Source organism: Engystomops pustulosus, chromosome 6, assembly GCF_040894005.1.
Source record: "Engystomops pustulosus chromosome 6, aEngPut4.maternal, whole genome shotgun sequence".
Classification (NCBI taxonomy): Eukaryota; Metazoa; Chordata; class Amphibia; order Anura; family Leptodactylidae; genus Engystomops; species Engystomops pustulosus.
In genome coordinates, this window is record NC_092416.1 from 142715676 (window position 1) to 142735216 (window position 19541).

Below are 19541 nucleotides of genomic sequence, written 5' to 3' on the forward strand. Positions count from 1 at the left end.
ACATTGAAGTCAAGCTCACCCTGGCTTGGAATACACATAATTATCAGATCTCCTGAAGTCCAGTGCATGATGACAATCACATGGGAGGAGGTGTTCAGGGGCAGGAAGAGCTTGACTTCAGTGTTAAACTCTCCACCACCATGACTTTATACATCTAACTTACATCCTACTTCAAAGTTTATTTTCTGGATGATGCCACCAAGCTGGGTATGGAAGAAACATCATCTAGAAGCTGTTCAACTGCTTGACAGCATACTTGTAGTGGTTTATTAGGCTAATTTCTGATGACAGGTTTCCTTTAAAGGCATGTAAACAGGTTACTAGCTCAGCTTCTCTTCAATGTCAAGTACGTCAAGTCTACCCTGGGAAACGTGGACGGTTAATGCAGTATATACTTGTAAATGTTGCAAAATGTTCTGTTAAGTGCCAGCGCATTCCTCAATGTATCAGGGCTCTAATGCTGACATTGTTATTGAGTCCAGGAAATATAGGATCAGCCTTATCTGCAGCTAAAGCAACTGCTGCTCGAAAAGGCTGCAAGACGAGAACATAGCAGGAAGGCAGGGGGAATTAACCTCCGGAGATTAAAAGAATCAGAGCAAGAGGTAAAGTAAGAAATCACCTGGGATTAAATGGTAACACTAAATAACCCTGAGGAGAAATAAAAGATACCAGCAGACCAACTGCAGCAGTACAGTATTTCCAATCATCCAATATACTCATCCACTACATCAATACTTCTGTACCCTATAGAAGACACTAACTGTCCAGATAAGAAACACGCACATGCCCTTTAAGGACTATACATCCAGCTGTTACCCCGTACAGATATAAGCTGTACCTATAACCAGGAAACGTATCACTCAGTTCATACGTACAAAGCAAACTAGCAGCTTTCTTAAAACTTCATCTGGAAGAAATTGCTGGGACTTGTAGTTCCCTGGCAGTTAGATACAAGTTGACAACCTACGGCACGTTCACTAGAATATCCACAATGAACACAGACTGTACACATACCTGAGTATATATCTTGTTCTCTACCGGAGCCCTGTATACATCCAGTTCTGCTTATGTAGCACTCCTGCTGATAACACACAGTTACACACGTACACACAAATCACATAAGAAGTGGCGGAGCTGGTCCTGCAGGGGTCTTATTAGAGAAGTGACAATGTCCTACCTGTACCGATGACCAGTACAGAGATCCAGGGGGGCGGATGGGGGGGCTCTTCTGCGAGTGGAGAACTGGCAATTCCTGTTTATCCTCCTCTCTTTATCTACCTGTCTTGATTTACATAGGCACTCCTCCCAGGTGACATCACCTGGAAACACTTTTCCCGCCCTCTTGAAATATGAATCAGAGTCATCTTATGGAGTAGCCAGACCAGGTGCCTATGTGTACAGTGTATGGCTGCGAGGTGTTGTACAGACACTAGATGTGCTGTCTCAGCCTGGTGTCTGGGCGTGCACACGTTGCTATGTACTTAAATGCTATCTTTTCTGCTCACGTGAACTCTGGGGTAGGAATAATCTGCGGCACACACATGCAGGTATTAGGGAGGTGGATGTCGTATGTGTACATACTGTGCATTCCCTGCTTAGCAGCTCTGTGAGCTCTTGGACTGGCTCCAATGCCCATGTATAAGCCTCTCCTCCTCTGTCTGTTGCTTGGGAGGGAATTAGTAGCTGAGCTGCACGTTTCGTTACCAGGAGGGAGGGTACAGGTTGAGGGAGGGAGGGCACAGGATCTTAAAAGTACCAAACGGGATGTCCAGTTTATCCTACATTTGGTACAAGGATTTGTCACATAATACAGTGTGCACCAAGAAGCTGTCCATCATATCTGTAATAATAATACAGGCGGTCCCCGGGTTATGTACAAGATAGGATCTGTAGGTTTGTTCTTAAGTTGAATTTGTATGTAAGTCAGAACTGTATATTTTATAATTGTAACCCCAGCAAAAAAATTTTTGGTCTCTGCGACAATTGGATTTTAAAAATATTGGGTTGTCATAAGAACAAGGATTAACAATAAAGCTTCATAACTGGCACCTGTGATAACTGTTACAGATGTTTATTGAAGCCTGAGGCTAAAGTACAGAAAATTAGCAACATCTAGAGGTCCGTATGTAACTAGGGGTCGTCTGTAAGTAGGGCGTTCTTAAGTAGGGTCCACCTGTAATAATAATCTCTATTTATATAGCGCCATCAAATACCGTAGCGCTTTATATATTCAATGAAATATCCCATGCAGAAAGCAGGTCTAACATCTGCAGTGATGCATGTTACACGTTTACCTCTGCTGCATTTACAGCTTCTCCGACTTGTGGCGATCAGCGGACACTGGGCATTAACACCACTTATCAGTTAGAAGAGTGCTGCACATTGAATAGTGGTTGTGTTTGGTATTGCAGCTCAACTACATTCACCTGGATGAGATCTGAGCCGAAAACAGGTAATATAACCGATGGATGTGACTCAGGGAATCAGAAGCAGTATTTATAGTCAGACCTCTTCCTTATCTCTACCATATGGCGCTTCTTCCTTACACTGCGCCCATGCATTGTAATTAATCTGTTCTTTTCACTTCCTGGTCTTATGTCTTATGCACCTAGACACTTATAATGCTAGGTACACATCTTCTCTGACTTCATTGCTCCTATTAACACAGCAAAAGTCATGTGGCACTTGGTTCCCCCTTGCATCCCTATGTGCCTGTCCTATGGACTGGGCGATTTTGCCACCTTTTTGCCATAGTGATGATCTTAGTGGTCCACAGCTTCTCTTTCACTGTGTTCTTTTCCAGACCACCCACTTTATCCAGGAACTTAGTAATCCATCTGATTCATTGTACCACTTTGTTTTTTGCATGTGTACAAAGCATTCAACTTCTGTGCCATCCCAGGCCAGTCCCCATCTCAATCCCCATAATGTAACTACAGAGCTATCACCCGCTTTGCACTTCTATCCACACTTTACAATATTATTTGCTACACAGATATCAATACAGAAAATATTTTAATGTGCAACTATAACATTAACCTAACTTCCCCTATTTTATTCTGCGCCCCCGCCCACCGGTTTGATTTTGGAAAGCCTTACCTTGTCATGGTTTGTGATACTTAACCTCCATTCAACACCAACATGTTATGTGCATTTTTTATGATGTGCCTTAAAGGGGTAATACCCTATCAACAGGCTAAGTGAGCATGCATTTTCTGTTGCTCCATTCAATAGTATAGAAGGATCAGAAATTGTCTAGTAAAGCGTTTGGGGTGTCTCTAGCACTCACATACACAGTGAATGGCAGTGCCAGAGATACCTTAGCTTTGTTCTCAGCAATTTCACTCCCTTAGTAATTAATGGAACTGAAGCTCCATCAATTAGTGATAATGGGACCCCTGTTCTTGTGAACAGTGGGGGTCTCAGCAGTTGAACCCCACTGATCAGTTTGTTCAGGGTTGGCTCTAGGTTTCAGTAGGCACCTGGGTGACAGAGCCTCAGTGGGCCCCTTTGCAGTGAACTCACGTGGTGGCATTAACAATTCAGAAACTAAAACAGTCTCCTGTTCCCTAAAATATTCCCTATTTTATCATCCCAAACAACCCCCCTATGGATTCATTAGATACAGCCTCCCTCACCCCAATGGATTCCTTATATACAGCTTTATGTGGGCCCCCAGAAGCCCTGGTCCCTAGAACTTGCCCGGGTATGCCCAGTGCTGGCCCTGGCCCTGTTATAAGATTGTAGCAATCAAAATTGGTACAATCCTTTTATGTGCGAAAAATAAAAAATGAAGTGCACCTCTTTCTTGCTGAAATGTCTTTCACCTGAAAACTGTTCTGCCACTGATATACTTTCTTGTTTCTAAAATTTGTGCAAATGCCTTGTCTGACCCTGTCCACAAACTAGGTCAGTAATGGTATGACCTGTCCATAAACTAGGTCAGTAATGGTATAACCTGTCCATAAACTAGGTCAGTAATGGTATGAACTGTCCATAAACTAGGTCAGTAATGGTATAACCTGTACATAAACTAGGTCAGCAATGGTATGACATGGTGGCGTAGAGAAATGTACCACGGGTACAAGCCTGGCATGGTACTGCTATGCACACAGTTTTCAAGGTCCAATACACACAATTTACTGCAAATTTGTTTAATAGTTGTTTCATTTTAGGGCATATACTGTTCATTTACCAACAGTATCCTAGTTGTGGGACTGTTTTTATCTTAACTCCAAATACTTTTACATTACGGCAACTAAGTCCTGTGACCACAGTGTGATATGGCAGACAAGTCAATGCCATGATTAGCTGCACGGTTGTCAGACTCCCCTGGTGCCATCTGGGAGAGCTGTGTGCAGCATTTTCAGTGTATTCTATGAGATGTAGCTTCATATTACTTTGCTCTTCTCTGATGCAGAGAAATCTTTCACAAGCAGGAAGAAGACTCTGGAATTACAGTAAGGGAACACATGTTCCATGTCACTGATCCTTAGGACTCGGAGCAGAGTGTTTGTTATGAGTTTCTATCCCCTGTCTCTGCAAAGCCAGAGGGATTGTGTATGGTAAATGTAGATGCACATCAGATACAACAGAAGACACACACAAGAACTTCATTATTATAGTCTATGCTCCTGTTGCTTTTGATAGGTCAAAAAATTTTTTTGAGCTTTTGATGTTGTACTACATTTTTTCACTAGTGGGCTTCTTCAACTTGGGACCCTAAACCAAATATAGGTCCATATGGACCTGTGCTTTAGTGCCCCAAATTCACCTGTATGACAGCTGTCTGTGGGCGCAATGTAAAAAAACTAAAATTTATACCCAAGTAAATTTGAGTCCAAAGAGGCGCGTTAGACTTAGGCCCAGTTCACACTTGGGTCGCAGATCACGTCAGAGTGCGATGTGTGAAAAACTGATGTTTTTGCCTGTATTCCTGGTCAGTTTTTGCCAGGAGTCATCAGTGTTTTCGTGTTTTTCACGAGCATGTTGTTTGCGTTTTTTTAATGCGTTTTCACGTTTTTCATGCACATTTTTCAAAGTATTCTTTGATTGGTACCCACATGCCACTTCCTGCCTTTCTTTCATATCACCTAGCAATTGCAATGCGGTTTTTATGCGTCTCCATAGACTTGAATGGGGCGTGAAATGCAAATGTAGAGGATGCTGCACATGAAAAAAAATGCAAATAAGAAACAAACCCATTAAAAACAATGGGACAGAGTGCAATCCGTGTTTGGAACCTTAAAATCATGTGTAGAACACATGCAGAAATGCAAATGTGAATGGGTCCTTACATCAGAAAATCTCAGTGTACTGCCTCCTCTTGCATTGTTTCAATGAAGCCAGGATAGCACCCTGGCTGCATTGTGTATTCGCTATTCCTACGGTGTTTATGCAGTGACGACTTAGTGTACTATACCTCTATAATTTTGGGGCGTTTTTCTATGCCCACAGAGAAAACTCAAAAGAGGCAATTTGGGACACTAAACCACCCATGCATGTAGTGTCAAAAATCACCCTGACAGTTTCCCTTACATCCCTATAAATTATGATGGATTCCACTGACATGTACTAGAATGTGCCAGGCTGCACCAGATGGCAAGAATAGTTCTACAATCTGCATTTTTTCATAAAGTTGCCAATCTAAACAAAATTTTAGACATAGTTATAGGGGTCACACTCAAACTCTGATAAGGAGGGGGGAGGTTGCCATAGGCATGAGAATTATAAAAGGCATAGAATTTGTTTTAGGATCCAGGAGCTTCAAGCCCTTCATCTGCTTAGATGCAACTTCACAGATCTATTCAGTCTCTGCTCAAAAATTAAGGCAACCGTTTAACAACTATGAAATATATATGGCATATGCTTGTATTTTAAAGGAGAGTAATAATATGTATAGCTATAATAATAACAAAAAATAATCATGTTAGTGATGGACACCACCAGTGACTCATCTCATTGAGACATCTTAATTATCACTGCAGAATGACAGATACAGCTGCCTCTCCCAACATAGGCAACAGTTAAAAAAACAGGACGGACGTGTGGGTCATGAATGATAGAGAGCAAAGGAATGTTAAAGGGGTTGGAAATATGGCTGCCTTCTTCCAGAGACGTCACTGCAACTGTCCATGAATAGCTTCTGGTATTGCAGTACCTGAGCTGCAATACCACACAGAACCTGCGGGCACGTGTGGCGCTGTCTTCAGCTGGAATTGAATTGATTGCTTTGGACAACTCCTTCAGATCCCTTGGACCAGTTTTGATAGATCTGCCATTTTATTTTTACTAATATAGAATAATGGTAAATGTAAGGACAGTCAGTGTGATCAGCAAATAATTTTTATAAAACCTTATTTTTCCAATGAATGGGTCCATTATATAATGAGACAGTGGCTAGATCTGCACTAGAAGTATACCTCATATACAAGTCCTGATCATAGAAGTAGGGACAGGACAATGAGATGAGTCATGGCCACTTTGACAGGCCTTTGGCCCCCCCTATAATACAAAAAACTATTTATACAGCACTACTGTATCATGGAGATTTTCATCAAAACACAATACAGTTTTCCCTGCTACATTTATATAGTACTGCAGTATATTTATATTTATATTATAGCAGTGATAGTGAACCTATTGCAGACAGAGTGCCCAAACTACAATCAAAATTCACTTATTTACTGTGAAGTGCCAACATGGCATTTTAAGCAGTAACTTATTGCTACCTGTTCTTCCACCACTGTCAATCGTATCGGCACCTTGGGGCAACCAATACAGTTGAAAGAAGGAGGGCAAATTCAGACTCTCGTTATAGCTTCTCTCCAGGGTCTCTGTGCAGAGAAAGAATGGAAGGTCCAGCAGGATGACCTCCAAAGACAATGCAGTTCTGTCAACACCTTCTCACTTTTCCCACAGTTTCAAAGAAGTGTCGCTTAAGTTGCCTGGGACTGCAGGAAGATTTGGTTCTATTTGGTGAACTCTGTCCTGGGGCGATGGTCTGAGTGCCCACAGAAATGGCCCGTGCCATAGGTTTGCCACCACTGTATTGCAGTATATTATAGAACCAATCTTCAATGACCCCTCTTGCATGTTTAGGTTGTAATGGAGACAGTAAATGAGTCTGTTTTTTAAAGAGTGTGCATTGTAAAGATAAATTAGATCTGATCGGGCCCATGACATCGGTTTTGGAGAGAACAAGATTTCCTATATTGGATGTCTCTTTATAATCTGTAATTCTAGAAGTGAATAATTTCATCTGTGATCCATGTGACACCATTGTTATGTACTTTACATAGACACGTTGTCATCTTCTCACCTGCCCCTGTGGCTGTTTAGATTGGATTTCAATCCTGTTGCTGCTTATCCTTCATGTCAAATATTTGCACAGAGTTGCTGTGTTAATTGTGTACATGCCCAGTATCTCACACTGACACACCAGTCATAGGTGAAGACATGGTAGGAGAAAGGAAACAAAGAAGTGGAACAAATAATAGCGCCCCCTCCCCTACAGGAAAGTTATTGGATTCTAATTATTCCTGGTGTCAGTTACTATCAAAACCCAAACAATGGTTGTCATGAAGTGGCGTCTTTGTCTACACCACAAGCTCAGAGTGTGCCCTCCCAAGCCCAGTGGGTCCGGGCAATGCCCAGGGGAGCCTGGGTAAGGAGACTGAACACGAACGTGTTCCCACTCGTTGTGCGCTGCTCACCCCCGCCTCCCTCAATAGCGATGTATGGCGCACGGCGCGGTATTCCAGGGAAAGATAGGACATGACCTACGGAACGCTCCCATACCTCGCAGTGCGCCCATTGTCGGCCTATTGTGGATGTATATACGATGTATATACTTCAGCTGTATATACGTCCCTCAACGGCAGTGTGAATGAAGCCTTAGTGTAGAACACCAAGCATAGACTTCTTTTGTCACAATCCTTCCCTAATAACTAAATTCTAATAAGAATATAATTTGTACCATGAGTGGTCCTTCAGGCCATGATTCAAACTACAAACAGTGAAACTGGATTAAAGGAAACCTGTCATCAAGAGCCCTTTTTCTGGCTCCCCCATGTCCCCATAGAGAATAGTGTACACATTGCCAAAGAGTTTTTATAATAAAAAAGTTTAAAAAAAAGAAAAAAAAAAGATAAGTTAGATGAAAATTTACCTTTCTGTATGCAGAGCTGTGTCCCTAGTCTCCTGGGAGGGGCCAGTGAGCGGTGGGGCAGACATGTATGACGTCCTGAGGGTTAAAGTGACAGGGAAGAGGAGATACAGAGGACATGGGAGTTTTTTTTAAATTTGAAATCGATGCACGACAGAGCGTTTTTTCTGAGGGTGGGGGGAACTGCTCCCTACTGGCCCCTCCCAGGGGACTAGGGACACAGCTCTGCATACAGAAAGGTAAACTTTCATCTAACTTATCTTTTTTTTTCGGAAAAAGTATTTTACTGGCAATGTGTACACTATTCTCTATGGGATTATGGGGCAGCAGAAAAAACGACTCCTGATGACAGGTTCCCTTTACTGTTTTAGATTCCTTTTCTTAAAACAGATACATTGATGGGTTACATGGGTAACATAATTGGAAAAACTGTCCAAATAATGTGTAAAAAAGAGCTTTGAGCTACTTACCGTCTTCCAAGCTATCTTCATTCACGTCACAGTCAGTGACCTCGCAGCTTACCCGTCCACCACCATTCTCCTGGAAATGACAAATGTACAATCTGATTACTGCCTTAAGTATCCGCCCTCCACCAACAATCTCAGAGTTTTGATCATATTAATGCCAAATAACCGAGTCTGCTGGCAGTTTTGAAGATGCAAAACCGTATACAGTGTTAGGAAGCAGACTTCAAGGCCTGTTTAATCATACCTTTGTGTGTGTGTTGTTAGTAGCAGCAGAACTGTGAACTTCTAACCAAGGTCTACAGCTCTACAAGGGCTGTGGGTATGTCGTTTAGCCTGTACAGCCTTTTGATCACTTTTTATTGAATATTTTATACTTTTCAAAATGGTAAAAGTGTGGCATTTTCAACTTCAGGTGCTATTTTCCATTACGGGATTAACGACAGGAATAACCGCAATTATATTTTGATGGACATTGTTGGACGTAGTGATATCTAACATGTTTAGGATTGTAATGTTTATATTTATATGAGTTCTGGAGAAAAGGGGGTGATTTGAATTTTTTTTAAATAATTTTTTTTAAAACTTTATTTTTTTACTATTTTTCAGACCCCTAGGGTACTTTAACCCTAGGTTGACTGATTGATACTACCGTATGGTAGTATATGGGGATTTTCCTCATCATTCATTACAATGTGCAAATTGCACATTGTAATGAATAGGCTAAAACCAGACAGCGACGGGTCTTTGTAAGATCATGACAACCAATTGCCGCTCCTGAAGACCTCACAGAGACAGTGATCGAATCCAAGATGGTGCCACCAGGATCTAAAAGCCTGGTGATTTAAAAGCCTCCGTCTGCTTTGAAGTGGACCTTTACATGGTTAACAACTGGAATTGGTGCTAGCCATGAGCCCTCTTCATACACCCGCAGTCGAAATGTGACGTAATAATATGTCACATGTCAGTAAGGGGTTACCTAACCTTCCAATTAACTTTGCATAAATTAATAGGCAGTGTGTGTACATGAGGATTAAGACTATTCTGTATATTGTCTGACTTATACTCATTTCTAGCAGTTTTTCTATTTGCATTGAGTGTAATATTATTGTTTTGGGGGGAAATAAACTAGTCACTGTGACTCATTTCTTACTTAGTCCTTGAGACCTCTCCTTAGGTTTTTATATAATTTAAAACATTTGAGAGCTTCTATCCCTCTCACTGGTGTGAAATTCAGAGGGAAACTTATTTTATCAGGAAGGGAGGAAGTATGAGAGGAGTCAAGTAAGAAAAGAAAAATGCAATTTTCTCAGTAAAAAAAAAAAAATAAGAAAGTATCTTGTAGTTAAAAGTGACAAAGGGGAATGTTTATCACATTGCCTTTATTAGGTTAAAGGTTTTGGCTTGATTCATTTAATAAGATATGTTTAGAGTACAAAGATCAGTTTTCTGGATACAGAGCTCCAAATACTGAGTAGGACAGATTTAAATGATAACATCCTGGTTATCTGCTCCCCCACTAGAGGGAGCTGTTTGCAGACAGTAAACTGTAAGTTACTAAGTTCCACCAACTGGTCGCTGTGATCAGCTTTATATCTGGGCTAAGGATTTGGAACTGTACTGCAAACTATAAAATATAATATGATTTTAAATAATAACTGGCATAGAAATATCATAAGAAATAAACTGTTTGTTTTTTTTAAGCAGTATACTGGCAATTTCAATTCTCACCTGTAAGAGATGCTATGATTCATGATATGAATACATTGCGTGACAGAGACCTCATTTCTACTCTTTCACCTGAACATGTTATGGCTCTATTGTGTCTTATGGTGTCTTATATTGCTTGTATATTTACCCTATGATTAGTAAAGTTCTTGTGGAACATGATGCCGCTATACAAATAAAGATTTATTATTATTATATACTAGGGAAATTCGTTAAGCCGTTTTAAACATTAAAGAGAACCCGTCATGCAAAATAACCCCCCTAATCTAAATAGATTTTCATAAACTGCCATTAGAGAGCATTGCCTATCCATTCATTGTCCCTCTACATGCCTGTAAATCTAAGCAATGAGGTCCTAAACTGTATGCAAATGACCTGTGAAATGTCCAATGAGTCATTAGCATATTCAAGCTGTCCAGCTTATTCATGAGTGGGAGGTACAGCCACACCCCCAGTGCTTGACTGACAGCCTGTATAATGGTGTGAGGTATGATGGTGTAATGGCTGTTGCATGTGCTTGCTGCTGGCCACGCCCCCTGCAGCCTGTGTGTGTGTGTGTGTGTGAATAGAAGAGATACAACAGCTCCAGGCAGCCATGTTATAGCAGAACATGTCAGGTACTTGTGTAGCTGATGTCTGTGTCTCTGTGTATTAGGAGGATGCAGAATGTCAGCAGATACAGCACAGACACCAGCAATGCTTTACTATACATTACACACAGACATGAGCAGGGGGAGGAGAGGGGAGGGGTAACACGGGTGACATCACTGCCTCTGCCCATGTAATCAGCCTCATTTACATAATAAAGAATAGATGATTTTATAATGATTTATGTATGAAATAACTAGATAAAGGCTGGGATGGAATCCTTGTGAGCTGCTCCAACAGGTAGTAGTGACAGGACAAGTGACACAGACCTGATGACAGGTGTCCTTTAAAGTTAACCCTCCAGCGGTCCGGTTTCCACATGCACCAAGAGACTTTGTCAATATGGCGCAAACTCCACCAGTTCGGACCTGTTGACCATATCGGAACTGGGTGAGCTTTTTGCTATAGACTATAGTTAATCTGGCAGACTAGGCATTCACGCCCATGCCGGCCCTCCATCCGTCCCACATTCCCATAGTGGTGTGCAGGTTGGATAAGCCATAAAACTGCCGGGGAAGCTCTGATGAATCTTCCACATTGGGGTACATTTACTTAACCGGCTGCTAGAGTTCACCAAAAGTGCATTGTCCAACGATTGAGACACAATTTGAAAGTTAAATCCTGCGCTCAGTCCAAATCATTTGGATTGTCCGATGGACCGCCCCCTAAATTGTGCCGCATGGAAGCCAGCGGCTTCCAAAAAAAACGATCACGTGCAACACAATCCCAGTGCAGACACCTTTTTAAATACCTGTGCAAACCGTGCAATCCCTGAATCAGGCGCACAGTCTGGAGAAAATTTGATCCGCGACCCTTAGTAAATGAGCCCTATTGTGTTTTCCTATGCAACTATGCAAGTTCATAAGTATCATTAACATATAAACATGATCTGTTAAATGATATTTTAGGTATTTATGCAACAAGTTTATTGATATAATAGATGGGTCCTCATGTTTGGACAACAATCACAGACAGCATACTGAAGGGTATATGCCACCCATAAAACCCTTTTATTAGGTGCATGTTCCTGGAGAGTAGTTGGGCAATAGCAATAAATGATGAGGACAGAAGTCTAACAATTTAGTCTGGTATTGCCTACATTTATTAGAAACACTATGGGGGGGGGGGGGGACATCATTGTTCATTCTTTGCAATAAAGGACTTTTCTAATTTTTGGCTCTACTGTTTGAAATTTAACATTTTTACACCAGTGACTACTAAAAAATAGTTTCATTTTTCCAACAGGACAGTAAAGTTGGTTGACATAATTAGTATTTGTTGCTTTTGACGTGTATTTTCTGTCTGAATAACCTGGGTCAAAACCCTTGTTAAAATCTACTTTTGCCATCTGCCAAGATTCCACATGCTACTTCTTTTTTGGAAAACCAATTTGTCACAGATTTCCCAGACCAAATCAATATATAGAACTCTCATTTTGGTTGCAAATGCCTTGCACCTCAGCTTTGGGGTTCCAAAAATGCCCCTTTACTAAACCCCTTCTTCCCTACTAGGACCCGCACTCTTATTGTTCCATATGGCTCTACTCTGTAATGTCTTACTTTATTTGATGGAGTTATATAAAGATTATTATTGTTATTATTATTACTATGCATCCCTTTTGAGCAGAAACAGGAAGATCAATTGAAACTATCAACTCCCTATTTAGTAAATTCCCAGTTGTTCCATCATATAACCTACAGTAAATATAATATGGATGATTCCCTTTAAGGCTTAATGCACACAAACGTATGCCCGCCGTGCCATAGCCTGCGGGAGAGGGGAAAGGGGTGAGCACTACTTGCCCCTCCTCTCTCCATAGAAAATCGTAGCCGCACCGCTATGGCGCTCACCACACCGAGCCCGTGGCCGAGCTTGTGGCCCTATATACGCCAATCCCTGTTAAGAGAATTATCCAGGATAGTGTCACAATCAGAATTAAGTCCTACTATATTCGTGGAGATTCAGCATTACACAGAATAAGATCTTTAAATGCTTCATCCCCCCATGACTCATTTTTATACAGTATTTCAAGATCTTTTTCTGTGTAATGCGCATCTTCCAAAATATAGAAGGACATTACTGTGATCCTGACATTGTCCTACATAACAGGTTGTGAGCCTTAGTCCTCATGACTTGTTTGCTATGAATGGTGTGGGTTTTGATATATTTTTATAGTGTCAGTACATGTTATATGAAAAAAGCAACTAATTTGAGTATTAGATATTATTCACCTGTTTTTTGGGTTAAAACACTTTTACAGATCTATGGGTAACTGTCTCTATGTAACTATAATTCTACAATCATGTCTTACTCAATGTGTTTCCAGGTGTTTAGGTAAGTAAAAAGATGTGTTTACAAGAACAGACTACAATCAGGGTTTGTTTGTAGTCTGTAAACACGGAGACACATAGGTCTGTAGAAGATATAAACGTGTACATAAAATTATGATAAAATCAGATATGATAAAAAAATGAGAAGTCCACATGGAAACCCATATTTGGGCAAGAACTAGATGCCATGATCAAACATTTCTTTGTTAACTGAGACCTTCTCACTACTAGGACCTTTATTTATGTCATTAAAACAGTGTAAATACCTAAAGTGTCAAGTGTCAAGTGGTCAAGGACATCAAATCACTTTGATGTCCTTGACCTGGAGAAGTCACAAAGATTTTGGTTAAACAATGGGTAGTGGGCAATGTGACTAATTTTACCAGAAAAATGGGGCCCCTTATCTAGAAGAACATATAACACAATTAGAGGAGCTCCTATCCAACTATCTGAGAAACTGGAAGCATCTCTACTCAGGGACCACAATGCTTAACCATCCAGCATTGTTTAGGAAGCCGTGGCATATCCTAAATTTTCCTATATCCTTATACACAACTGCCATTCCTATACCAGCTGTGGAACATATCTACCAAAGGAACATTAGCCAGTTTTTGGGATCAGTGAGAATCACACAAGGCAGATCCGCAATGATGAGAATGATATTACCCATTCTCACACTTTTAAAGAGGTATTCCCACAATGACAAGTAGCAAAATAATACATTCTCTAATTCACTGTTATTAACATAAATACAGCATTTCACAGATGTAAACTTGTCTCTATCAGTCCTGGTGTACACAATTTCAATTGCCCCTGTTTTCCGGCCCTGTATCTTCTGACTTTAGGGTCGGCAGCCATCTTGCTTTTCTGTCTGACGCTGTGGAGCTGGAATATTCTCTGCCTCCAGCCCCCTCCTCTCTACATTCCAGGGCGAGCTCACACTGATACACACTGACTTCCTGCCGGCAAACAACAACACATCACATCCAAAGCTACAAGCTACAGGAAGATAAGTTATCTGGGGGAAGGGGGAGGGAGGCACATCAAACCTAACAGTGTGTGTGTAGCTGAGATGTAGCAGAGCTGGAGAGTGTAATTGTGTGTAATATGCATCTCATGGATCTCATCAACTCATCTCTGATCTGTATTATCTCTCTTTCTATGTGTCAGATATTAGTACAATGTTCAGAAGCTAAATGAAAGTGTATATAAACCTGTACCCTGATAATCTAACCACACTTTTCAACTCACAGAACAAGCTAGATTATAATGGGGCACATTTACTTAGCCGTCCGCTGTAGTTCACATTAAGTGCATTGTCCGACGATAATGGCCTTGCAACACAATTTGAAGTTAAATCCTGCGCTCACTCAAAATCAGTCGGATCATCCGACGGTACGCCCCCAATTTGTGTCACATGGAAGCCAATGCAGTTGCGCCAGAAAAGGATCGCGAACAGTCCTACAAAAGTGAGTAGCGCGACCCTTAGTAAATGAGACCAATTGTGTCTGCTTAGGTAGTCCTCGTCCACACTCTGGAATTTTACACTGACCATCACTGAGTGATAGGAGCTAAAACAGCAATATAACTGAATGAAATTGTAAAGGGTCAGTATAAAAATCATCTTCATTGTACAAACATCAACAGGGGAATGAAATGTTCTTTCATGGGCAAAATTGATTGATTTATATGCAAATTATTATTTTGTGCACAGGTATGGCCACAAGGTCCAGGTGCACCCTATATAGCCCAGTTTTACAGGTGGAGCAGGTGTCAATCAAGGCAGAGTGGGGGATGTAGGGCAAGAGTGGGTGCACTGGACTGTACTTCACGCACCCATGGTGCACCAAAATTTGCATTCAGGTCACAGATTTTCTCAACAAGGATATGCTTTATACACGGGGCACCTCACCTACATGGCAGATGCCCTTTGCTCTTTTCTGAATTTTGTAATTAATATGGATTTTTGGTCTCTGGCAGTAAGTAGGAATGCAGAGTATCTCACACATATGTGTGCACACAGCAGGTACGCTGAAGCCATGAGCAGCTTATTGCCCTCAATGTCGATCAGATCATTTCTTGTCCAGGACAATGTTTAGTAACTTGGCCATTTTAAATTATAATGTGTGTGATGCTGCAGGAGACTCTGTGACGAGCAGTAGCGCTGTTCTAGCGGAGCATGCTGGACCTCACGTAGAATTGCACTATAGTCAGTGCCTGAATATAGCTTGTGTGCAGGCATGGGGCATTCTCACTTTGTCCCCAGTCGCGCCTGTTCATGTCTGGCAGTAAGGTGCCCTAAGGGGGTAATTCCAGGCCATAAAAGCCCTGTTTTACTACATGCTTCTACTCCTCCTGCAAGTGTATGTTTTTTAGGATTTTGTTGATCCTCTGTTATTCATCCTGTAATTACACTCACCGGCCTCAATTCTTCGTGGCATAGAATCAACAAGGTGCTGGAAGCATTCCTCAGAGATTTTGGTCCATATTGACATGATGGCATCACACAGTTGCCGCAGATTTGTCGGCTGCACATCCATGATGCGAATCTCCCGTTCCACCACATCCCAAAGATGCTCTATTGGATTGAGATCTGGTGACTGTGGAGGCCATTTGAGTACAGTGAACTCATTGTCATGTTCAAGAAACCAGTCTGAGATGATTCCAGCTTTATGACATGGCGCATTATCCTGCTGAAAGTAGCCATCAGATGTTGGGTACATTGTGGTCATAAAGGGATGGACATGGTCAGCAACAATACTCAGGTAGGCTGTGGCGTTGCAACGATGCTCAATTGGTACCAAGGGGCCCAAAGAGTGCCAAGAATATATTCCCCACACCATGACACCACCAGCCTGAACCGTTGATACAAGGCAGGATGAATCCATGCTTTCATGTTGTTGACGCCAAATTCTGACCCTACCATCCGAATGTCGCAGCAGAAATCGAGACTCATCAGACCAGGCAACGTTTTTCCAATCTTCTACTGTCCAATTTCGATGAGCTTGTGCAAATTGTAGCCTCAGTTTCCTGTTCTTAGCTGAAAGGAGTGGCACCCGGTGTGGTCTTCTGCTGCTGTAGCCCATCTGCCTTAAAGTTCGATGTACTGTGCGTTCAGAGATGCTCTTCTGCCTACCTTGGTTGTAACGGGTGGATATTTGAGTCACTGTTGCCTTTCTATTAGCTCGAACCAGTCTGCCCATTCTCCTCTGACCTCTGGCATCAACAAGGCATTTCCTCCCACAGAACTGCCGCTCACTGGATGTTTTTTCTTTTTCGGACCATTCTCTGTAAACCCTAGAGATGGTTGTGCGTGAAAATCCCAGTAGATCAGCAGTTTCTGAAATACTCAGACCAGCCCTTCTGGCACCAACAACCATGCCACGTTCAAAGGCACTCAAATCACCTTTCTTCCCCATACTGATGCTTGGTTTGAACTGCAGGAGATTGTCTTGACCATGTCTATATGCCTAAATGCACTGAGTTGCCGCCATGTGATTGGCTGATTAGAAATTAAGTGTTAACGAGCAGTTGGACAGGTGTACCTAATAAAGTGGCCGGTGAGTGTATATTAACATATTGGTAAAACAGCCAATTGATGAGTCTGATATTGTGTAAGGAAACATCCTCTTAAAGGGGTTGTCCAGGGAAAATGTGGCTGCTTTTGTCGGAAAACAGTGGCACGCGGAATTGGTATCTGTCCCAGTATTGCAGCTCAGTTTTTATAGATATGAACAAAGCTTAGCTGTAATACCACAAACAACCCATGGTCCGGAGAGGAGATTTTTTTAAGAAGCATATTTTTCAGCCTATGGACAACCCTTTAACAAGGTGAATTGTAACAGCCACTTGGTAAATTAGTCCCATATTGCCAGGGGAAACAACAGCTGAGCAGCAGAACACAGAAATTAAAGATGACTGCCCGGATCACCCAACATATGTGCGGGGATTTAATCTGGCTGATACCTGCAGAGGCAGACCCGGATCCCCCCACATACTTGTGCCTATGGCAGAGCAAGGGAAGAATATGCTGCTATAGACAGTGGAGCATCCGGGAAGTCAGCGTCCTGGTGTCAGACGGCTGATTGAAGAGGAGGAGGGCACGCCATGCAACGGGGAAGTGGGAAAAGGTAAGTAAAGTTTTATTATTTTTTTTATATTTCTGGGGGGCTGTATATATTACTGAGATCTGGATATATATGTATTACAGGGGGGCTGGATATATATGTATTACTGGGAAAGTGTATATATATATATATATATATATATATACACATATATGCATTACAGGGGGGCTATATATATGTATTACTGGGGGCTGGATATATATATATATGTGTGTGTGTGTGTATTACTAGGGAGCTGGATATATATATTACCGGGGTCAGAATTTATATGTATTACAGGGGGGCTATATATATGTATTACTGGGGAGCTGTATATACATGTATTACTGGGGGCTGGATATATATGTATACATATATATATATTACTAGGGGGCTGGATATATATATATATATATTACTGGGGGTCAGAATATATATGTTTTACCGGGGGGCTGGATATATATATATTACTGGGGGCCTGTATATATGTATTACTGAGGGGCTGGATATATATGTATTAAGTAGGGGCTGAATATATATGTATTACTAGGGGGTTGGAAATATATATATATGTATTACTGGAAGGCTGTATATATAATATATTTATTACTGGAAACATTTACTTCATTAAAAAAAGATTGTGGGTGCCACCACAAGTTTGCACCCAGGGGCCACCACCACCCTTAATCCGACCATATTATTATATGGGCTCCATAGAAAGACTGTATGTAACAACTGCTGGTCCTATGCAGCAGAGCTGAAACTGCCATCCCACCATTAGTACACTAGACATTTATCACATTTACCAACGCCCCCTCTGAGGCATAACTATGCCAGTCATGTGATACCTCACAATCAATCGGAGTGAGTGAGGGCTGCTTTACATACAAAGTATGTCATTGATGGACCCCCTTACTGGGAGACTGGTGGGCTTTTCAGCGGGTACAGTAGAACCCATGGGTATCTTTTAGATGAGCATCTACTGCATTAACTAATTTGACAAGAACTGTTCCACAGAAACTCTTTAGAGGATTAGCGTCAGTCCTATGTAAAACACGAGATTATAATATGAAGAGTAGTGCAAACTGATAAATTCCACACTGCTATGTGTGACAAACTCAGCTCTGCTACTTTGTATACCACAAAGCTCTGCAAACTCAGAGTTGCCTTGTCTGCTCCACTACAATATGGCTGCTTTATGACATGCAATGAAGAAGTGGAAAGTTTTGTGAAGTGCAGCAAGCAGTGTGCCCCTTCCTGGTGTGTGATATAAGCAGCATGCCCATGTCACTTCTTACCTTATTCTCAATGAGCAGCTCACAAACTCTCTTCTCATTCGAGACTTTCGTTTTTCCATTCCTCTTCTGACAACAACACAATAATTGTTCCAGGACATTCCTCCAACAAAGCTTTCTGTTCCTCTGCCACCCAACTGGGTGAGAAGTTCTCCTCTCCTCGCCCAAAAACATGGGGCACTCTGCACCACTCTGACTCTGGCAGTCAAATAAATTAAAAAAAGATTAGGCTTGTGTACGTTCGCTTTCCATGTCTTTGTCAAGTCGTGACGACAGGAAGCAATAAGTTGCTGTGTCAGTAGTCCTAGAGGTTCCAGACGCTGTATCCAAGCATCGCCAAGACCTCGAGGTTGTCCAGGTGCTGTACCCAGAAATCTGACAGCTTCCTATCTCGCTCCCTCCAGCCTGTATATGCCAGGGACTCTGCAGTGACGAGGAGTCTCAGTTGTTGACACAAATCACACACATAGTGATAGCAGACAGAGTCCAGACAGTCCAAAATATTCTGCTATGCACAAGTCGCCCTTCACAGTGTTTGGCCAACTAGAGCAGATATACGTTTAGATTGTAGGCTCTTGGGAACACTGATAACTCTCCACAGTGATCGTAACATTAACCCCTGCAAAATGTTGCATCAACCTGGCTGCAAATGTGCTGTTCTAGTACAAGGTGTGTTATCTGCGGTATTATTAAATCCATCTTATGGGACCTACAAAATTGCACTGCAGTGCCAACCAGCTTGGCAGTACCCGACAAAACCGACTTAATGCAACCAAGCTGTTTTCTGTCTACGATATACA

The 19541-nt window shown here is 41.7% G+C and overlaps 1 protein-coding gene across 5 annotated transcripts in view; it reads right to left on the reverse strand.

Annotated features, from left to right (window-relative positions):
* GRB7 (growth factor receptor bound protein 7) overlaps positions 1-19164 on the reverse strand; it is a 75926-nt gene extending 56762 nt beyond the window's left edge. Inside the window, exons 1-2 of one of the 5 annotated variants that reach the window (XM_072111494.1) lie at positions 18745-19164; positions 8641-8710 (exon numbers count right to left, since the gene is read on the reverse strand). In XM_072111494.1, the coding sequence (XP_071967595.1) occupies positions 8641-8710; positions 18745-18915 (241 nt within the window). In that variant the 5' untranslated portion in view covers positions 18916-19164. Of the gene's footprint in view, positions 1-1017; positions 1085-1180; positions 1548-1584; positions 1653-8640; positions 8711-18744 lie in introns of those variants that run through there. The other 4 variants (XM_072111497.1, XM_072111498.1, XM_072111495.1 and 1 more) reach the window with 4 other exon arrangements.
* Between the last annotated feature and the right edge of the window lie 377 nt (positions 19165-19541).